General features: G+C 46.5%; 5 protein-coding genes across 5 annotated transcripts; 3 read left to right on the top strand and 2 right to left on the bottom strand.

The window, feature by feature from the left end:
- Positions 1–113: 113 nt before the first annotated feature.
- P174DRAFT_365861 (Zn(II)2Cys6 transcription factor domain-containing protein) lies at positions 114–1,632 on the top strand (the record flags this gene model as incomplete). The annotated part of the gene is made up of 4 exons (XM_024822082.1): positions 114–251; positions 357–476; positions 546–777; positions 821–1,632. 4 exons carry the CDS (start codon positions 114–116, stop codon positions 1,630–1,632), a joined length of 1,302 nt encoding a protein of 433 aa, XP_024686432.1.
- Positions 1,633–2,402: 770 nt separating this feature from the next.
- P174DRAFT_458421 (haloacid dehalogenase, type II) lies at positions 2,403–3,203 on the top strand (the record flags this gene model as incomplete). Its single annotated transcript, XM_024829661.1, has 1 exon — positions 2,403–3,203. The coding sequence occupies one exon, from the start codon at positions 2,403–2,405 to the stop codon at positions 3,201–3,203; it is 801 nt and encodes a 266-aa protein (XP_024686431.1).
- Positions 3,204–3,752: 549 nt separating this feature from the next.
- On the bottom strand, positions 3,753–5,104 carry P174DRAFT_439537 (MFS general substrate transporter). Its single transcript, XM_024826825.1, has 2 exons — positions 4,178–5,104; positions 3,753–4,128 (listed from the first exon to the last, which is right to left on the bottom strand). Exons 1-2 carry the CDS (start codon positions 4,746–4,748, stop codon positions 3,911–3,913), a joined length of 789 nt encoding a protein of 262 aa, XP_024686430.1. The 5' UTR covers positions 4,749–5,104; the 3' UTR covers positions 3,753–3,910.
- Positions 5,105–5,782: 678 nt separating this feature from the next.
- On the top strand, positions 5,783–7,189 carry P174DRAFT_429239 (taurine catabolism dioxygenase TauD; the record flags this gene model as incomplete). The annotated part of the gene is made up of 4 exons (XM_024825562.1): positions 5,783–6,097; positions 6,161–6,429; positions 6,482–6,742; positions 6,811–7,189. 4 exons carry the CDS (start codon positions 5,783–5,785, stop codon positions 7,187–7,189), a joined length of 1,224 nt encoding a protein of 407 aa, XP_024686429.1.
- An 870-nt stretch (positions 7,190–8,059) lies between these two features.
- Positions 8,060–8,967, bottom strand: P174DRAFT_502313 (uncharacterized protein; the record flags this gene model as incomplete). The annotated part of the gene is made up of 3 exons (XM_024831086.1): positions 8,857–8,967; positions 8,679–8,805; positions 8,060–8,629 (listed from the first exon to the last, which is right to left on the bottom strand). The coding sequence occupies exon 3, from the start codon at positions 8,612–8,614 to the stop codon at positions 8,060–8,062; it is 555 nt and encodes a 184-aa protein (XP_024686428.1). The 5' UTR covers positions 8,615–8,629; positions 8,679–8,805; positions 8,857–8,967.
- Positions 8,968–14,920: the final 5,953 nt, after the last annotated feature.

Below are 14,920 nucleotides of genomic sequence, written 5' to 3'. Positions count from 1 at the left end.
TTAACACCCCGGCCGGCCTCATGCTTACCCTCCCCAGACTACTTTCAGCCCGCCCGAGACGTTGCACCTTATCTGCGGCAGCCGCAATCATCTCTGAGAGCCATAGTCCAACCATGTTTGGTACGCTGGTTTCGACCGGCCTCGACCGGGAGACCCTGGAGTTCATTGAGAACCCAGATCCAGTTGCTGCAGTGAGCCGCAGCGTCCAAGACACTATACGTGTTGCTTGCATACATTGTCGATCGCGAAAGGTACGGCTGTTCCTATTCCGTGGTCCGTGCCCGCAACCACGGGTTGATAATCGTCTTCCTCTCCAGTGTGCCGTGTCATTGAGCCCTAACAAAGTAGAATTATAGGTGCGTTGTTCGGGAGACCGCAAGAGATGCCAGAGATGCGAGGCGATAGGATTGGAGTGTATTTATCCCGAGAGTCACGGGCGAAACAAGCGTCAGGACACCAACAAAGGCTCGCGGGCAGTACGTAACCGAACAGCTTGATGTACTGTACTTAACTACAGGAGTCGCTAATGCACTACATCGGACCAGGCCATTCGGCGTAACAACAGCGTCTCCATTCGGACTGTATTCGATGAAGCAGACAACCAGGAAAAATCCAGCCAAGACCTATCATTGGATGATTTGGACTGCAATAAGTTCAACGATGGCTGTATCGACGAGTCGCTGTTTATGCCATGGATCATGGATACTTCCATGCAGCAAAGCTCACCTGGTAGATCCAGATCAAGCAGTGGCGACATTCAAACCCGTGAGCCCTTTGGTTTCTGTTTGCTCTAGGCATCCTTGGCTGACATAGACGATAGCTGCCGCTGACCTGGCAGTAACGAGGCCTCCCTTTTCAGCAAGAAGGCGCAGTGCTACAGAGGCGGCGCAGGACCAGCTCCCAGGAATTCCAACGGCCGATCCCTCGTTTGCGTCGCTACTCGGGCCGTCGAATAGCAGCAGCACAGGCGATGCCGAATGTTGGCAAGGTGTTCACCTGAGTCAAGACGATATTGTTTGGACGACGACTACCGATGTACATGCGACGATGGGCTCAATATCCGAAACGCTGCCTGTTGAACCCTTGGGCGAGACACGTACAGAGTCCGACAACTGTTGTCTGTTAAATGCCGTCTCCTTTCTCGAACGGCTGTCGTCCAAAAGCTCTTCGCGCGAGGACCGCCTTGACCTGCTCCTCGCTGACCTGCGCAACTCGATCGAGACTCTGGCCGTTTTCATCTCATGCGACAGATGTGCGACTCGAGTAGAGCAGAACATGCTGCTTGCCATGGCGGCTAGACAAATCGGGGTCATCTGCGGCAGGATGGCCAACTGTTGCAAGGCGATGCATCAGGGTAGTCTGAGCGATACAGGCTCCTCGCAGCGGGGAAGTGAGCCTGTCCCCTGTCCGATTCCGGTTGATGTTTCGGTTGCCACGTATCGCGTCAACCGACGTGAGAAGCTACACCTGCTCGGCAGCCTTGTGGCGTTGCAGATAATGGATTTCCAAAGGCAAATCAACGTAATCAAGTCTCGATATCGCAATCGGCCAAATAAAGGGCAAGTAGAGGGCCTCAGTGAGGCAGAGAATTATGTCAAGTTGGCGCAGGTTTCGCTCAGCAGTGATTCATGACACGGTTAGATAGCGAAGATAAAGGGAGGTGACGCACGAACTCATGCTACCCTACGCAGTCTTCCACGACCGATGTAGCCCTCTAGTGTTTCCCTCATTCGTCTGACGGAGGGAACAGCCAAGCCTTGTCGTAGTGAGCTTGTTTGGCCTCCCGCCGCGGCGTCAGAATCTGGGCTAACGAATCGACGAGTTGTGGATAAGCATAGAGCTACGGGTGTGCAACTATTTCATGCATCAATTAGAGGTGTCTTGCGCTATGTAGAGCCGACAGAAGGAGCAAACCAACAGCCATTCCCAGACGTGGAAAGGTACCAGCGATGACTTACAAAACAGATGTAGTAGGGCATAGTTTATCGCATGGAGCCCTGAATAGACTGAGAAATGGCGCATCCATTCTCCAGAGAGATCGGGTGAGAACGGGCTGGCCGAGGAAAGCGGAACCTGACCGAGGATTTTAAACCCAGAGCTGGCGGTGATCCTGTTCCGGTAACCTGCTGGTAACATCGGGGGATCCCGCAGCAGACAAAGAGGTCAATCCGCATGTCCGAATGACGCCAATTGACCCCTCCCAGCCACATGCAAGTCCAATGGGTGCCGAGATCAGGTGAAGGGGTACTTTTCCTCCTAACCTGGACGACGGTCGTCTGTCTTTCTCCAAATCCCCCTTCGATGGCGTTCCCCCCAACGACGGGAGAAGATACTCTGCACATTCTGAGATACATCCGACGGTAATTTTCATCCTGTGCCATCTCGAAGAAACCCTGGTCAAGATGGCTCGACCTGGCACTCCCTTGATGCTATTTTTCGACGTCTTGGGCACAGTCGTTGAATGGAGATTCTGCATTGCGAACCAGCTGAAGGCTGCAGCAGAAAGCGCCCTGCAAGACCAAGCTCGCGAGATTGCTGTGGATGTGCGAGGCCGTGTCTCCGACCTAGCGCCCTCGACATGGGATGAAATCACAGACGAGTGGCACCGCTCGTATATGAACTTCGGACGCACCTTTGATCCATCCAAGCCCTTTGTCCCTGTAGACGAGCACAACCGCGTCTCTCTGGGCAATATCTTCACCGACAGGCGTCTGCGGGATCTTTTCAATGACGACGATCTCCAACACTTGACCCTCTGTTGGCATCGCCTCGATCCGTACGCGGACAGTGTTCAAGGCCTTGCGCTGCTCAACACCAAGTTTCCGACTTCCACGTTGTCCAACGGTAATGTCAAACTTCTCGAAGATTTAGTGGAGCACGGTTCTTTGCCTTTCAAGCATATAAGCAGTGCAGAGCACTTCAATGCTTACAAGCCAGCGCCAGAAGTCTATCATGCCGCTGCGCGCAGGTTCGGGTTAGAGACCTCGCAGTGTTGCCTTGTCGCTGCCCATCTTCACGACTTGCAAGCCGCCAAAAAGTGCGGGTTCCAGACAATTTATATCGAGCGACCTTTGGAAGAAGCTTGGGATGCGGAACGCGTTGCCCAAGCTAAAGAAGAGGGATTTGTTGATTACTGGATCGGCATCGAGGGCTCAGGTCTTTTGGACGTTGCTCGGTATTTTGGAATAGAGACAGACGCGTAGGTCCATGTCTTCGCCTACAATACACCCTTTGTGCGCTGGTTAGAATCATAGTTGTCTTCTGGTTTTATCGCCGCTCTTCCGCGCAGTAGACAGTCTGGATATCAAACCAGCACGGCAATCTATTCTTTGGCTAAGTGATCTATTACTCTCATCCACGTCCTCAAAGCTTTGCCAGAACACGTGGTCCCGAAATGATCAGTCGTGCTCCGACCAGAGCGAGGACCGCCACGATCAACGCGGCTCCTGCCCACATCTGCGCAGCCAGGTACTCCCCACCGGTGCGCGCTATCAATGTCCCCGCCACAGAGGGCCCAGTCAACGGGCCAAAGCTCATAATTGTCAGGGCCATGCCAACTCGCGTGCCAATCTTATCAAGGTCTTTCGTCAACGAGGGCACTGTCCCAACAAACAAGGCCATCGCTGCTGCCGATGCTAGTCCATAGAACACCGCGAAGACGTACAGCTCGACCGTGGTATGCACGGCGGCCCAGGCAAATATCAGAATGCCACAAAGGGCCACGCAAGGAATGAGGCAGTTGAGCGGACCAATGTAGCGATCGGCCAAGTATCCGAGGGGGCTCGGACGGGAATACCGAGGGCGTTAATGATGATTATCAATGTCGCACCGGATTCTTCGGAGATCCCCAACACCTCTGTCGCATAGACCTGGATCTAAACTATACTTAGCTCTCGATATACGGCACCTCTCATGATGGGGACTGTACGTAGAAGAAAGCAAAATACAGGGTCCAGTATAGGAGGAAAACGCCAAAGGTGAAAAGCATGTACGCAGGCTCTTTGAACGCGCTCAACTCGACCAGCGGTCCCGACTTTCGTGGTGGCAATCTCGGACGCAGAAGGGCGAGGGTGGCTGCTGACATGGCAAGGACAACAAACCCCATGCACCGCACTGCCCACGGAAATCCTGATCGAGGTGTCAGCATTGCACGTTGAGGTCACAACTATCGACTGACCGATCTTTGGGATGAGGTACTGAATCATTGCTGGGAAAATGATGCCTCCTGTACTCGTACCCGTGGCCGCAGTCGTCACAGCAAAGACACGCAGGCGCATAAAATACGTCGAGATCAACGTCACACTGGGCAACCACATGAGGCCCTGCCCAAGGCCAATACAGAGCCCCTGGGCCAGAAAGATCTGCCAGTATTCTGTCGCGAGACTGGTCATGAAGGTGCCCAAACCCAGCAGGACTGCGCCAGCAGCCACTACTGTCCTTGCCATCCCCGCATCTGTTGCGCGACCGGAGAGTGTTGAGATGAATAATAGACAGAATACCTGGAAACCACCGATCCAGGAGATGTCGGACGGACTCTGAGGCAAGGTAGACTCATAGTGGCTCTGAAACACCCCGAAACTGGCAGCGTACCCCCAGGTCAGAGCTACAACCAGATGACCAGAGACAACCTGGGCCCAGGCATGAAATCCGCCATCAGGAGGCGGGAGTACAACGGCGGCCGAGGTAATGTTGGTAGCTTGGTCACCTCTCCCGCGAGCCTGAGCTGGTTCATGTTCGTGCTTGGTCATATTTTCCCATCGTATTTTAGGAGACTTCAAGTCATGTCAACGGCGATATAATGGCTATAAGTGGATGTGCAGCCAGAGTAAACGCTTATGCACGCGAAACCTCCTTGACATCCTCGATAATCGTATTGCTGTGGGTTCTCCACCTGTTGGAGTCGTCTATCACGAATCAAAAGGGTAGTCTCATCCGTCGCATCCCATCTTTCTTTGTCTTCTGAAGCTTTAGCTGTGGTTCCACTGCTGGATAGCACATTGCGCCATCAAGACCCACATGGCAAACCCTCCAATTGGAAGGCCCCTGGCCGCGGAGATTAACGGGGAGGGAATGGACAGCATCTCTAGACGACGCCATCCGCCAAATCGGGCCTTGACGACGGCGCAAGGAACCGGATCCGATCCCGCCCCCACTTATATGGACGGCCAGAGACGGTTTGCAACAGTAATGGCGTTAGTAGATACATTCCGGGCTCCCCTCCCAAAGGTTGCACTGGGCGTGGACTCGGTCTGGGTTGCTGCTAATTGATTGGGCAGTATTGTTGAAGGATTATCATCCCTGGCCGGCACCTCACGTGTCGCAATTCAAGACTTTTGATGATCTTCGATCCTCTCGGCCAACTTCCGCGCCTGCAATCGGCCTCTGCCGTCCAAGTAGCCTCTTGTCCAGGGCGGAGCGCCTTCGTTTCCCTTTTTGTGGAAAAAAACGTTGCATTTTGAGTCCGTCCCATCCAATATGGAATGGCGAGAAAGGTGACGAGGCATCGGCAGAGTTCCCTGATCATAGAGATACGGACAATACCGTACTGCGGCCACGCCATGCCATCAGTCTTAGTGCTTTCGACGGATCCAGCTCTATGACGCACAGGTCAGGGGTCTTCCCCGCGCGGCTTGTCCTCTTTGCACAGAGTACGCGGAGTTTCGACACATTCGGAAGTATACCACTCGGCAGCATCTGATGTATATTTATTTATGCTTCAGAAACATCCTTCAACGAGGATCATGAGCAGCAAGAGCTCTTGTGGGTACCTTCTCTTTTCAGTATGTTAGTTGAAATGAATGTCGCGCCTGCCCTGCAAGGTCTCCCCGCCGGCCTGCCTCGTGTAGTGCCCGTGGACCGTAAGCTGTTCCCCGATGGGCTCCGTACCAGCGGCCAACATCCACCCATCGAGAGCCAGTTACGTCCTTTCGAGGAGTTCCCTCGCAATATCACCGGGCCGACGGCCTGGACAAGGGAACACATGATTCAACATCCAGAGCAATGGATTCACCGGTGGACGGAGCCGGAGCTTGCGGAGCTTCTGCAGGCCGTCGACACATTCATAGCCTCGGGAGTTCCGCTTACCAGTATCAGCAAGGTGATTTGAACAGCCCCTGTGGTCTTTGGGACATATGGCTGACATTCCTGGGCACGGCTCAAGGACAACTTCCGGCTACCCACAATTGAAAAGAATTTGCCAGGGATTCGGAGCGATATCTTGAATGGACGGGGGTTCATTGTTTTCCGCGGCCTACCCATTGACAAGTGGGGGCGATACAAGGCGGCAGTGGTGACGATGGGCTTGTCCGTACATTTGGGATACCTCGTCTCGCAGAATAAACTTGGCCTGATTCTCGGCCATGTAACAAACCAGGGAGCGGACTATCACAACGACCTTGATAAGATCAAGATCTCAGCCACAAACGCACCGTAAGTCCTCTGCACCAGTCCGCTCCTTGAGCGTTACCCTCATACTTCTCAGGCAGTTCTATCACACTGACGAAACGGATATCGTCGGGCTGTTATTCTGCGCTCCCGGGGAGACGGGCGGTGCTTCTGGCTGTGCGTCCGCACATACAGTCTGGAATTCCTTGGTGAAAGAAAGGCCCGATGTGGCAAAGACGTTGGCCTCGCCCATCTGGTATGTCGACCGCAAGGGCGAGGTGACAGACGGGCAGGAGCCCTGGTTTAGGAACCCTATCTTCATGGTCGAGCCGGGTGGCAAAGAGCGTGTCTATGTCAAGTATGTCTGCTACCCCCCTTCTCTCTCGTGGAATCTGCATTGTACTCATGTCGGACTCTACGGAACAGGTGGGATCCGTACTTTGTCAAGTCCTTGGCTCGCTTCAGCGACAAAGGGTTGATCCCTCCTCTATCCGCAGAGCAGCTGGAGGCGATGGAGGTCCTGGAGGAGACGTGCAAGCGGCATGGAATTGTCTACGACTGTGAGATCGGCGATATCCAATTTGTCTCTTGCTGCCAGACATTCCACTCGCGCACTGGATTCACGGATCCACCGCCACCGAAGCCACAACGGTATCTCCTGCGGACGTGGATCGCGACACCTGAACATGAGGGGGGATGGTGTCTGCCGTTCCACGACAGCTGCTACCCGAAGCGAGGAGGAATCCAGGTCGACAATACACCTCCGGTAGCCGATCCACTCACCACCGCAGGCGGGACCGAGTAAAGCCTGCTCTGGACTGGGTTTTGGGAGTGTTGCACCTTAGTGCTGTGTTGGTAGTAAATCGCAAACACTTAATACCCGTCCACTGGAATAACAATCATAAGGAATCACATACAACGATCGGGTCTCGAACCGATCCGTGGCCGTGGTCCATTGGCAAAGATTTATTTTATCATAGAATCATAATGACAGTCGCTAGAGCTAAAGATCCTCGGAGTAATAGAACCATTGAACAGTGCAGCATTAATTCATGGTGAGGACCTGGGGGTACTCCCTGATCACGCATCTTCATTGCCCGTCTCTAGCTGACACAAGCAATTTCATGAACTCCGCGGCTTGCTTAGCCGACATGCACAACCACTCCTCTCTATTCCCAAGGCTTCCGTTGGCCATTCCATCACCTCACACCCTGTACCTGAACGTGGGCGCCTTGTCACCCATACTTAACAATTCCTCTTCACTATAGCCATGCTCACTCGCTCCCATTGCATCCCGTCTCGCATTCAGCCTTTTGCAAATAACGTAGTACAACACTGTAGTCAGCAATCCTAAGGCCGTGGATAAAGTTCGACGCGGCCGCGCCACCCATAGAGCCAACGCCAATCTGGATCGCCATCCCAACGGCTTGTTTCGGATCAGGGGCCCAGTTGTTCGATGCTAGAGCGAGGAGGCCCGGGATTGCTGCAGCTGCCACGTACTCTGTATCACAAGTCCTGATGATCCATTAGAGCCGGATCTGTTTCGCAACCTTGCAATTGCAAGTCATTTATCTCTAAAATCACTGTCAAAGCTCTGTATTGATTATGATGATTGGCGAGATGGGATTTTTGACGGCTTTGACAGTAGAGTCGTCGATATTGGTGTACTTAATAACTAAATTAGACTTAATTTTCTAGGCATTCTCAGTACGCCCTTTCTCGGCTGCACTGCTGGCATCGAACTTGCAACGCCTGCATGGCCATTGTTGGCCCACAGTTCTGACAGTTGGCCAATCGGGGACGCAATATATGAGTTGAGCAAGTCCTTTGTAAATGTTGGAACTTCGCACGTAATATCATCATAGATCTTGGAATGCAAGCTGTGATGCAGAGCATTTTCGAGGTTCTTTCGGGCGAAGTGTAAAACAAGATTCCTCAATGTTTGAACTTGTGGCGCCGTTAAATGATAGACATCTGGGCTGGACTCTAAAAATTCAATGATGTTGAAGTCTTTTTCAAGCCTAGAGGAGTATTTCTCTGCTGAAAGGGCACATAAGTCTTTCATATTGTACTTATCAGCCATTGCAAAGAGCCTTGCGTGAAGTTGAAGTGCAGACATATGTGAGTATGCGCTGTCGTCCTCTTCGGATAGCCTAGTATAGTCTCCGGTGTAGAAATATTGCAAAAGTTTGTCAATGATATGCGTCGAGCCATCACTCATCTTGTACATTCCTGACTGTGACTCCTGCTATGATTTAGAAAGTTTATAAGTTTACTTGGGTCATATTACTTGCCTTGAAATCCCTGCTACAGGCAGCATGTAGCACTGGTGACTGTGAGCAGACAACTGCTTTATGCACTGGAAATCTGGTCCCATTGCAAATGATGGTAAGGTCAGAGAGCTCTGTTAGTCCTTGAATTCTGTGGTTGTCAGGAACAGCTATATGATTCCTGAGGTTGTATCCAGCTTACTTTGTAATGACATCCAAGGCCCACTGGCCGCATGTTGAAGATGGTCTCGGATCTACTGTATGCTGAGATATATTGAGGGCCTCTAGAAATGGTGTGGTCTATAGAAGTGAGTCTGGATGAGTCTATCTACACTGAAGAAGAGGGGGAAGGGGGTTGTCTCTATATAAACTGGGGTACGGGCAATACATATATTAGAGCACTGCAGTGCTTCCCCGCCAAGCTTCCCCGCATCAGAGAGATCAACTCTTTGTGGATTGGCACTTTCACTTTAAAATAACAGCAATAAATAGTGTGGTCATCATCAAATGCTGCTGGTATAGAAGATGTGTTAGGCAGTGCTGAAGCTGCTGTTTGAGTCCTCTTCATCTATTACTGCTAATCTTGCACTGCGCATTTTGGAAGTTAAATAGGCTGATTAGTGATTACCCAGTGATTACCTGGTCAATCTGCGTCTTAGATTGATGTAACCGTCTCAGAAGAACATTATGTAATGCGTGTAGGGCCTGTGTATTGACTTGTCTTCTTAAATTCCTGCTTGCTATTATAATGTTGTTTATCTTATGTGGCTTGAACTTGCGCTCTGGAGTACTAGTCTATTTAAAGAAGCGCAGCGGACTTGCGGATAATTTCAAATTAATGATTTCCATGGTGTTGACCTGGTAGATGAGCTGTCCCCTCCCTTGGCAATCCACCACCAACACTTAGATTAATATGACACTACCCAGATTTATCCAGACCATCTCTCTAAAAATGCAGTTTCTGGTGACTCAGACCATGACACTGCTGGGGCTCGGCAGCACCACCAACTGGATGCTTTTGGTTAACGGCGTCTTGGCATCTGGTGTAAACTGCTCTCATTCATAGTGATGCCAAGGCTTTTATGCTTCTCATTACTATCTCTAGTGTTATTTTGTCGGACACGCAGGCTTGGCGTTCATGGTACAGAGTAGAGGTGCAGTAGTCCACAGATTTGCTCTTGAGATCCCCTCTGCTTGAACGCACCTAGGCTTGTATTGAATTATGTTACCGCTTGCCCGATTTGGAAGTATATGAACTGGCAAAGCACTGCCACTCTTGGCCGAATATTCGATAGCATTCGATCATTTAAAAGACCTGCAATCCGACCCCTATCGAAGGCATATATAGGAGATAGATAGTCATTTGTTTAGAAGAATCAGACCTTCATTAATTTTCGATTGGCCATATAGTTTACTAGTGATTTAGAAAGTTTATGTATCCTAGCGACTTCAACAGTTATGAGCCCGGCTTGCCCTTAAGAGACGCACAGATTGATTTGTTTGGATCATTCTTCCAGGCCTGCATATTAGAGAGCTCTATCTCATGGTATTGGCGAGATATCTCATTGGAATTGCCTGATTCGGAAGAATTAAAGTTATATCAACACCGCCGTCACCCATTGAAGCCAACATGGAGTACTATGCTGAGCTAATAAGGTCCACCAGGAAGGTCCCCATCATGCTAGATTCGCCTGATGATTAGTGGCAGTGGAACACCCATATAAAAGGCTTAGCAATGAGCTATAGAGTGAAAGAGATCTTGCTTAGAGAAACACCACGCCCATCAAAGCTGATTCACCCTGATGATTCGGAGAATACGCAAGCAAACTAATCATATGAGTGTCAGGTCAGCAGCTGGAAGAGAAGATATAAGGAATGGGAGAAGGCAGAGATAGGCCTAGCGGCTATCTGGTGAGAAATGGAGTAAATAGTCACGCAGAAGCATCTCAGGCAGCTCACTAATGAATCAGATTACACCATTAAAAGATATTTAAAGCTGAAGGCTAAGCTGGAGCTGAAGAAGGAAGATCAGATATCACATGTCATGGCAAGATATAACTAACTCCTATTAAAGCCAGCCAATCAGAACGTCGAGATATGGCTAGGCGAATGGGAAGATATGCTAAGCAAATGCAATCATCTTGGATTAAAAAGCTTCACTAGGGAAGATGCAACCAGGTCCTTCCTTACAGTGCTGAGGGGCCTAGATTGAATGTATACCCAGATCAGATTAAATGAACTATTAAAGGATAAGTTATTAGATATATTTAATAAGATCTACCATTTCCATAAACAGTGGCGATCCCTTAGTTAAAGAGAATAGAAGAGCGCATTTGCCACCTTCAAGGGACAATCCTCTGATTAACATTCTAATTTAGCTAATCAGAATCATGGAAATGAACAGCCTAAATAAGGCCCCAAAGACTGCCCCTGTGGAGAAAAGCATATGTTTAATAAGTGCCCATATTTGATCGAATTGTTGAGGCCGAATGGATGGAAGCTGAATGCAGAGATCATGGAATAATTTAAGTGGCTTAAGTAGACAAAACTAAAGGTACAATATGCTATGGAATAAGCAATTAAGTGAGCAAATCAGAAGCAGGGAGTATCTCACATGGCAATAAGTATTATTTAAAGTGATTCCACAGCATTCTCACTAGGAAGCAATGCATATGAGCTGTGAGATAGTTAGATTATTGATTCAGGAGCAGATATTAATATCTGCAATAATCAAACTTAATTCCTCACCTATGAGCTAGTGGAAGATAAGTATGCGTGTTTCAGTGCAATGAATGTGCAAATCCTTGGATATAGAAGGGTTGAACTGAAAGCAATTGAAATAAATGGAAAGCTGCATATTTTAGAACTAAGTAGAGTAGCTTACATACCTAAGTGCCATATAAATCTGCTCTTAACCTTTTATATGAAGAAGCATGGATTTTATCTTAATTAATACACTAACACCATAGAAGATTAGAATAGGAAGCCGATCTGCCGTACAGAAATAAGATGCAACCTAGAAGTGGTGGAATATAATCTAATATTAAATATCTTTATAATAAATTAATATTTAGAGAGGCCATATGAATCCACTAAAACTAGTAAACAATGGCATAAATAGCTAGCATATTTGGGAGATGAAGCTGTACAGCATCTGGAAGAGGCATCTATTAGTACAAAAGTATTGAATTGCAAGAGATCAATCTGCGAGATGTGCAGGCTAGTAAAGGCCTATAAGCAGATATCTTAAACACCTAGAGAGAGATCAACCAAGCCATTTAAAAGCGTTCATTTCAATTTGATTCCAATGACTATTACCTATAATGGTGATTGTTAGGCCACGCATTTCATCTGCAAATTGACTGGATGGCATGTCATCTACACGCATCCAGATAAAGATCAGCTTAATGGCCAAATATGGCAGTTTATCAAATGGATCAAGACACAATTTAATATCAAGCTAAAGAGGATGTTCTCAGACCATGAACCAACACTTAGAAATGAATATATATGCACTATAAAAGATGAAGGTATTGAGATCCTCCATTTAACATAATATATTGATGAGCAGAAGGGCCTAGTTGAACGCGCTAGAAGATTGATAATTAAAATGGCCTGAAGCATAAGAATAGCTGTAAGATTGCCTAAGAAGCTATGGCCGCATATTCTTTATACTGCTGTCTACCTGCATAATTAACAGCCGCGCAGAGAGGCAGTAGAGGAGAATGGACAGAAGAAATAGATATAGATCACGCCATATAAGAAGCTTTATGGCAAGAAGCCATCTTTAGCAAATCTGCATATATATAGATGCAGAATGTATGTCAGGCAATATAAGATTCTAAGAATAAAGAAGCTAGATCCACAGGCCTAGATAGGTTATCTTATTAGATACACTGTGTCTAATATATGGAAGATATGGAATCCACTAATAGGGAAGATAACTAATAAAAGAGACATTATATTTAATAAAGATATTATATTTAATCTAGACAGGCCATTCCACATAGAAGCAGTTAAGATATCAAATATGCTAGAGCAACTAATTAAAATCAATAATATTGCAACGAGTGAAGATATTAAGATAAGGCAGGAGGAAGAATCAAGTGATGAAGATGAGTTAGATGAAGTTAAAGCTTAGGGGGTGAATAAAGTAATTAATATAATAAGTAAAGGAATAAGTAAAGGCGCTAAACCAGATATAGGAGGCGGTTAGATAGCAGAATTACTAGAAGTAAATATTATACCTCTAACTCCCCTTGCTACACCAGGAAGATCTATCCAACATGATGCACCTATTAAATCTATCAAACATAGAGATCTTACACCATATCTACAGCATGCAGATATAGGCTAATATGGCATTCCTGGAGGCTGGATTGATAGCCTACAAAGAGAATAGCATATTTGCCTTAATTTGATGACTCTGAGATCTCCTACTAGAATCAATGATTCCCCAGAGCCTAACACGCCTGTGAGGCTTATAGATATTCTGCCTGAATCCCCAGATTAATTAGAGCTAGAAGATTCACCTTTAAAACAGCTCTATAAGGAGGTGAATTAATTAAGTATTAATCCAGCTGCTCCAGACGACATTAATAATTTCCTAATAAAGCTAAAGCACAGTGTTAGTGCTAACTTTTTAGTGGATAACATCATTAAAGGAAAATGACAGTGTTGAGCTCCATAAAATGCCTATGCTGGTGCTTAGATAGATGGCTTAAAGTAATTCCACTTAGTATTTGCATCATTTGGAATAGGCCTGCAAGATAAGGTATCTATAAAGAAATGACTTTATCAAGATGAAATACCGCCTGTACCTAATGGCTGGAAGGAAATGCAAAAGCATCTACTAAAGGAACTCTTTAAAGCAGCTGCAGAGTTAGAACATAATATATTATTAGCTTGAGGAACTTTTCAGAAGGTTAAACAGCCTAGAGATAAGTAGATCATTCCACTATGATGGGTTTTCACATATAAATTTAATTAAGAAGGCTATTTAATCAAGGCTAAGGCATGGATTTATGTACAAGGAGACATGCAGCAGATAATATATGATGATACTATAGCTGCTACTCTTGCTACATGAATATTTTAAACATTAATAGCTATTACAGCAGTGTTTAATCTTAATATATAGTAAATTAATGCCATTAACACATTCATTAACAGTGAGCTAGATGAGGAGGTCTATACCTACATGGCTAAAGGATTCTCTAAATATAGTTATGTTTACTAGTTAAAATAAGCCCTCTATGGCTTATAAAGGGCACCATACCTCTAGCAGAGAGATATTTCAAAAGCCCTTAATGAGATAGGTTTGTAAAGAATCAATATAGACTCATGCCTTTATATAGATGATAAGACTGTTGTCCTAGTATTTATAGATAACATACTATTTCTTTACTATCCTAAAAGTAAGAAGCATGCTGACAATCTAATTTAAAAACTATAAGAATGCTATGAATTCTGTGATCTAGGCAAGGGAGAGAGCTTCCTGAATATTAAGATTAGCAGGGATTGAATGAAACAGAAGCTTTGGCTCAGCTAACAGGCATATATTAATAAGATTATTGCAAGATATCATTTAGATTCGCCTAATAGGAAGCCTTAAACACCTGTAGCAGAGAATCTACATCTGTATAATGGGAAGGCAATGATTGAAGAGATATACCACTATCAATCCAAAATTAGATTAATTCTCTACGCCACAGTGATCACTTGCTTAGATATCACTAAGATAACATCTGATCTAGCAAGATATCTCTTGAATCCTAGACCAGCTCATTTTGACATAGCCAATCACATCATTGCATATCTCACTTCGACAAAGGACTACACTTTGGAATATAGAGGCAATTTGACAGGGAATATCTTTATTATTACAAGTAATGCTGCCTATGCAGATCAATTAGATTGTAGCAGCAGCAAAGGATATCTAGTGAAGCTATTTAGCACCACTATAGATTAGCACGCAGGGAAGCAATGAATAGTTATAACTTCTACTACTAAGGCTAAATTACTTGCTATCTCAGAGACCACAAAGAACATCTATTAGTGGAAGTGATTATTCTTAGATATTAGATTTAATCCAGAGTATAAGATATCCATTCTATGTGATAATCATTAAATAGTAGGGCTACTGCACAGTGAAGAGCCTATAATTTACATAAAGCTACACCATGTTAATATACATCAGCACTAGCTTTAGTAAGAGGTCTAATCAGGCCGCATATCAGTCAAATGGATTGAAACCAATCGCATGC

Source organism: Aspergillus novofumigatus (assembly GCF_002847465.1).
Source record: "Aspergillus novofumigatus IBT 16806 chromosome Unknown P174scaffold_2, whole genome shotgun sequence".
NCBI lineage: Eukaryota > Fungi > Ascomycota > Eurotiomycetes > Eurotiales > Aspergillaceae > Aspergillus > Aspergillus novofumigatus.
The sequence above is the reverse complement of the archived record's forward strand: the minus strand, read 5'-3'. Positions and strand labels throughout refer to the sequence as shown.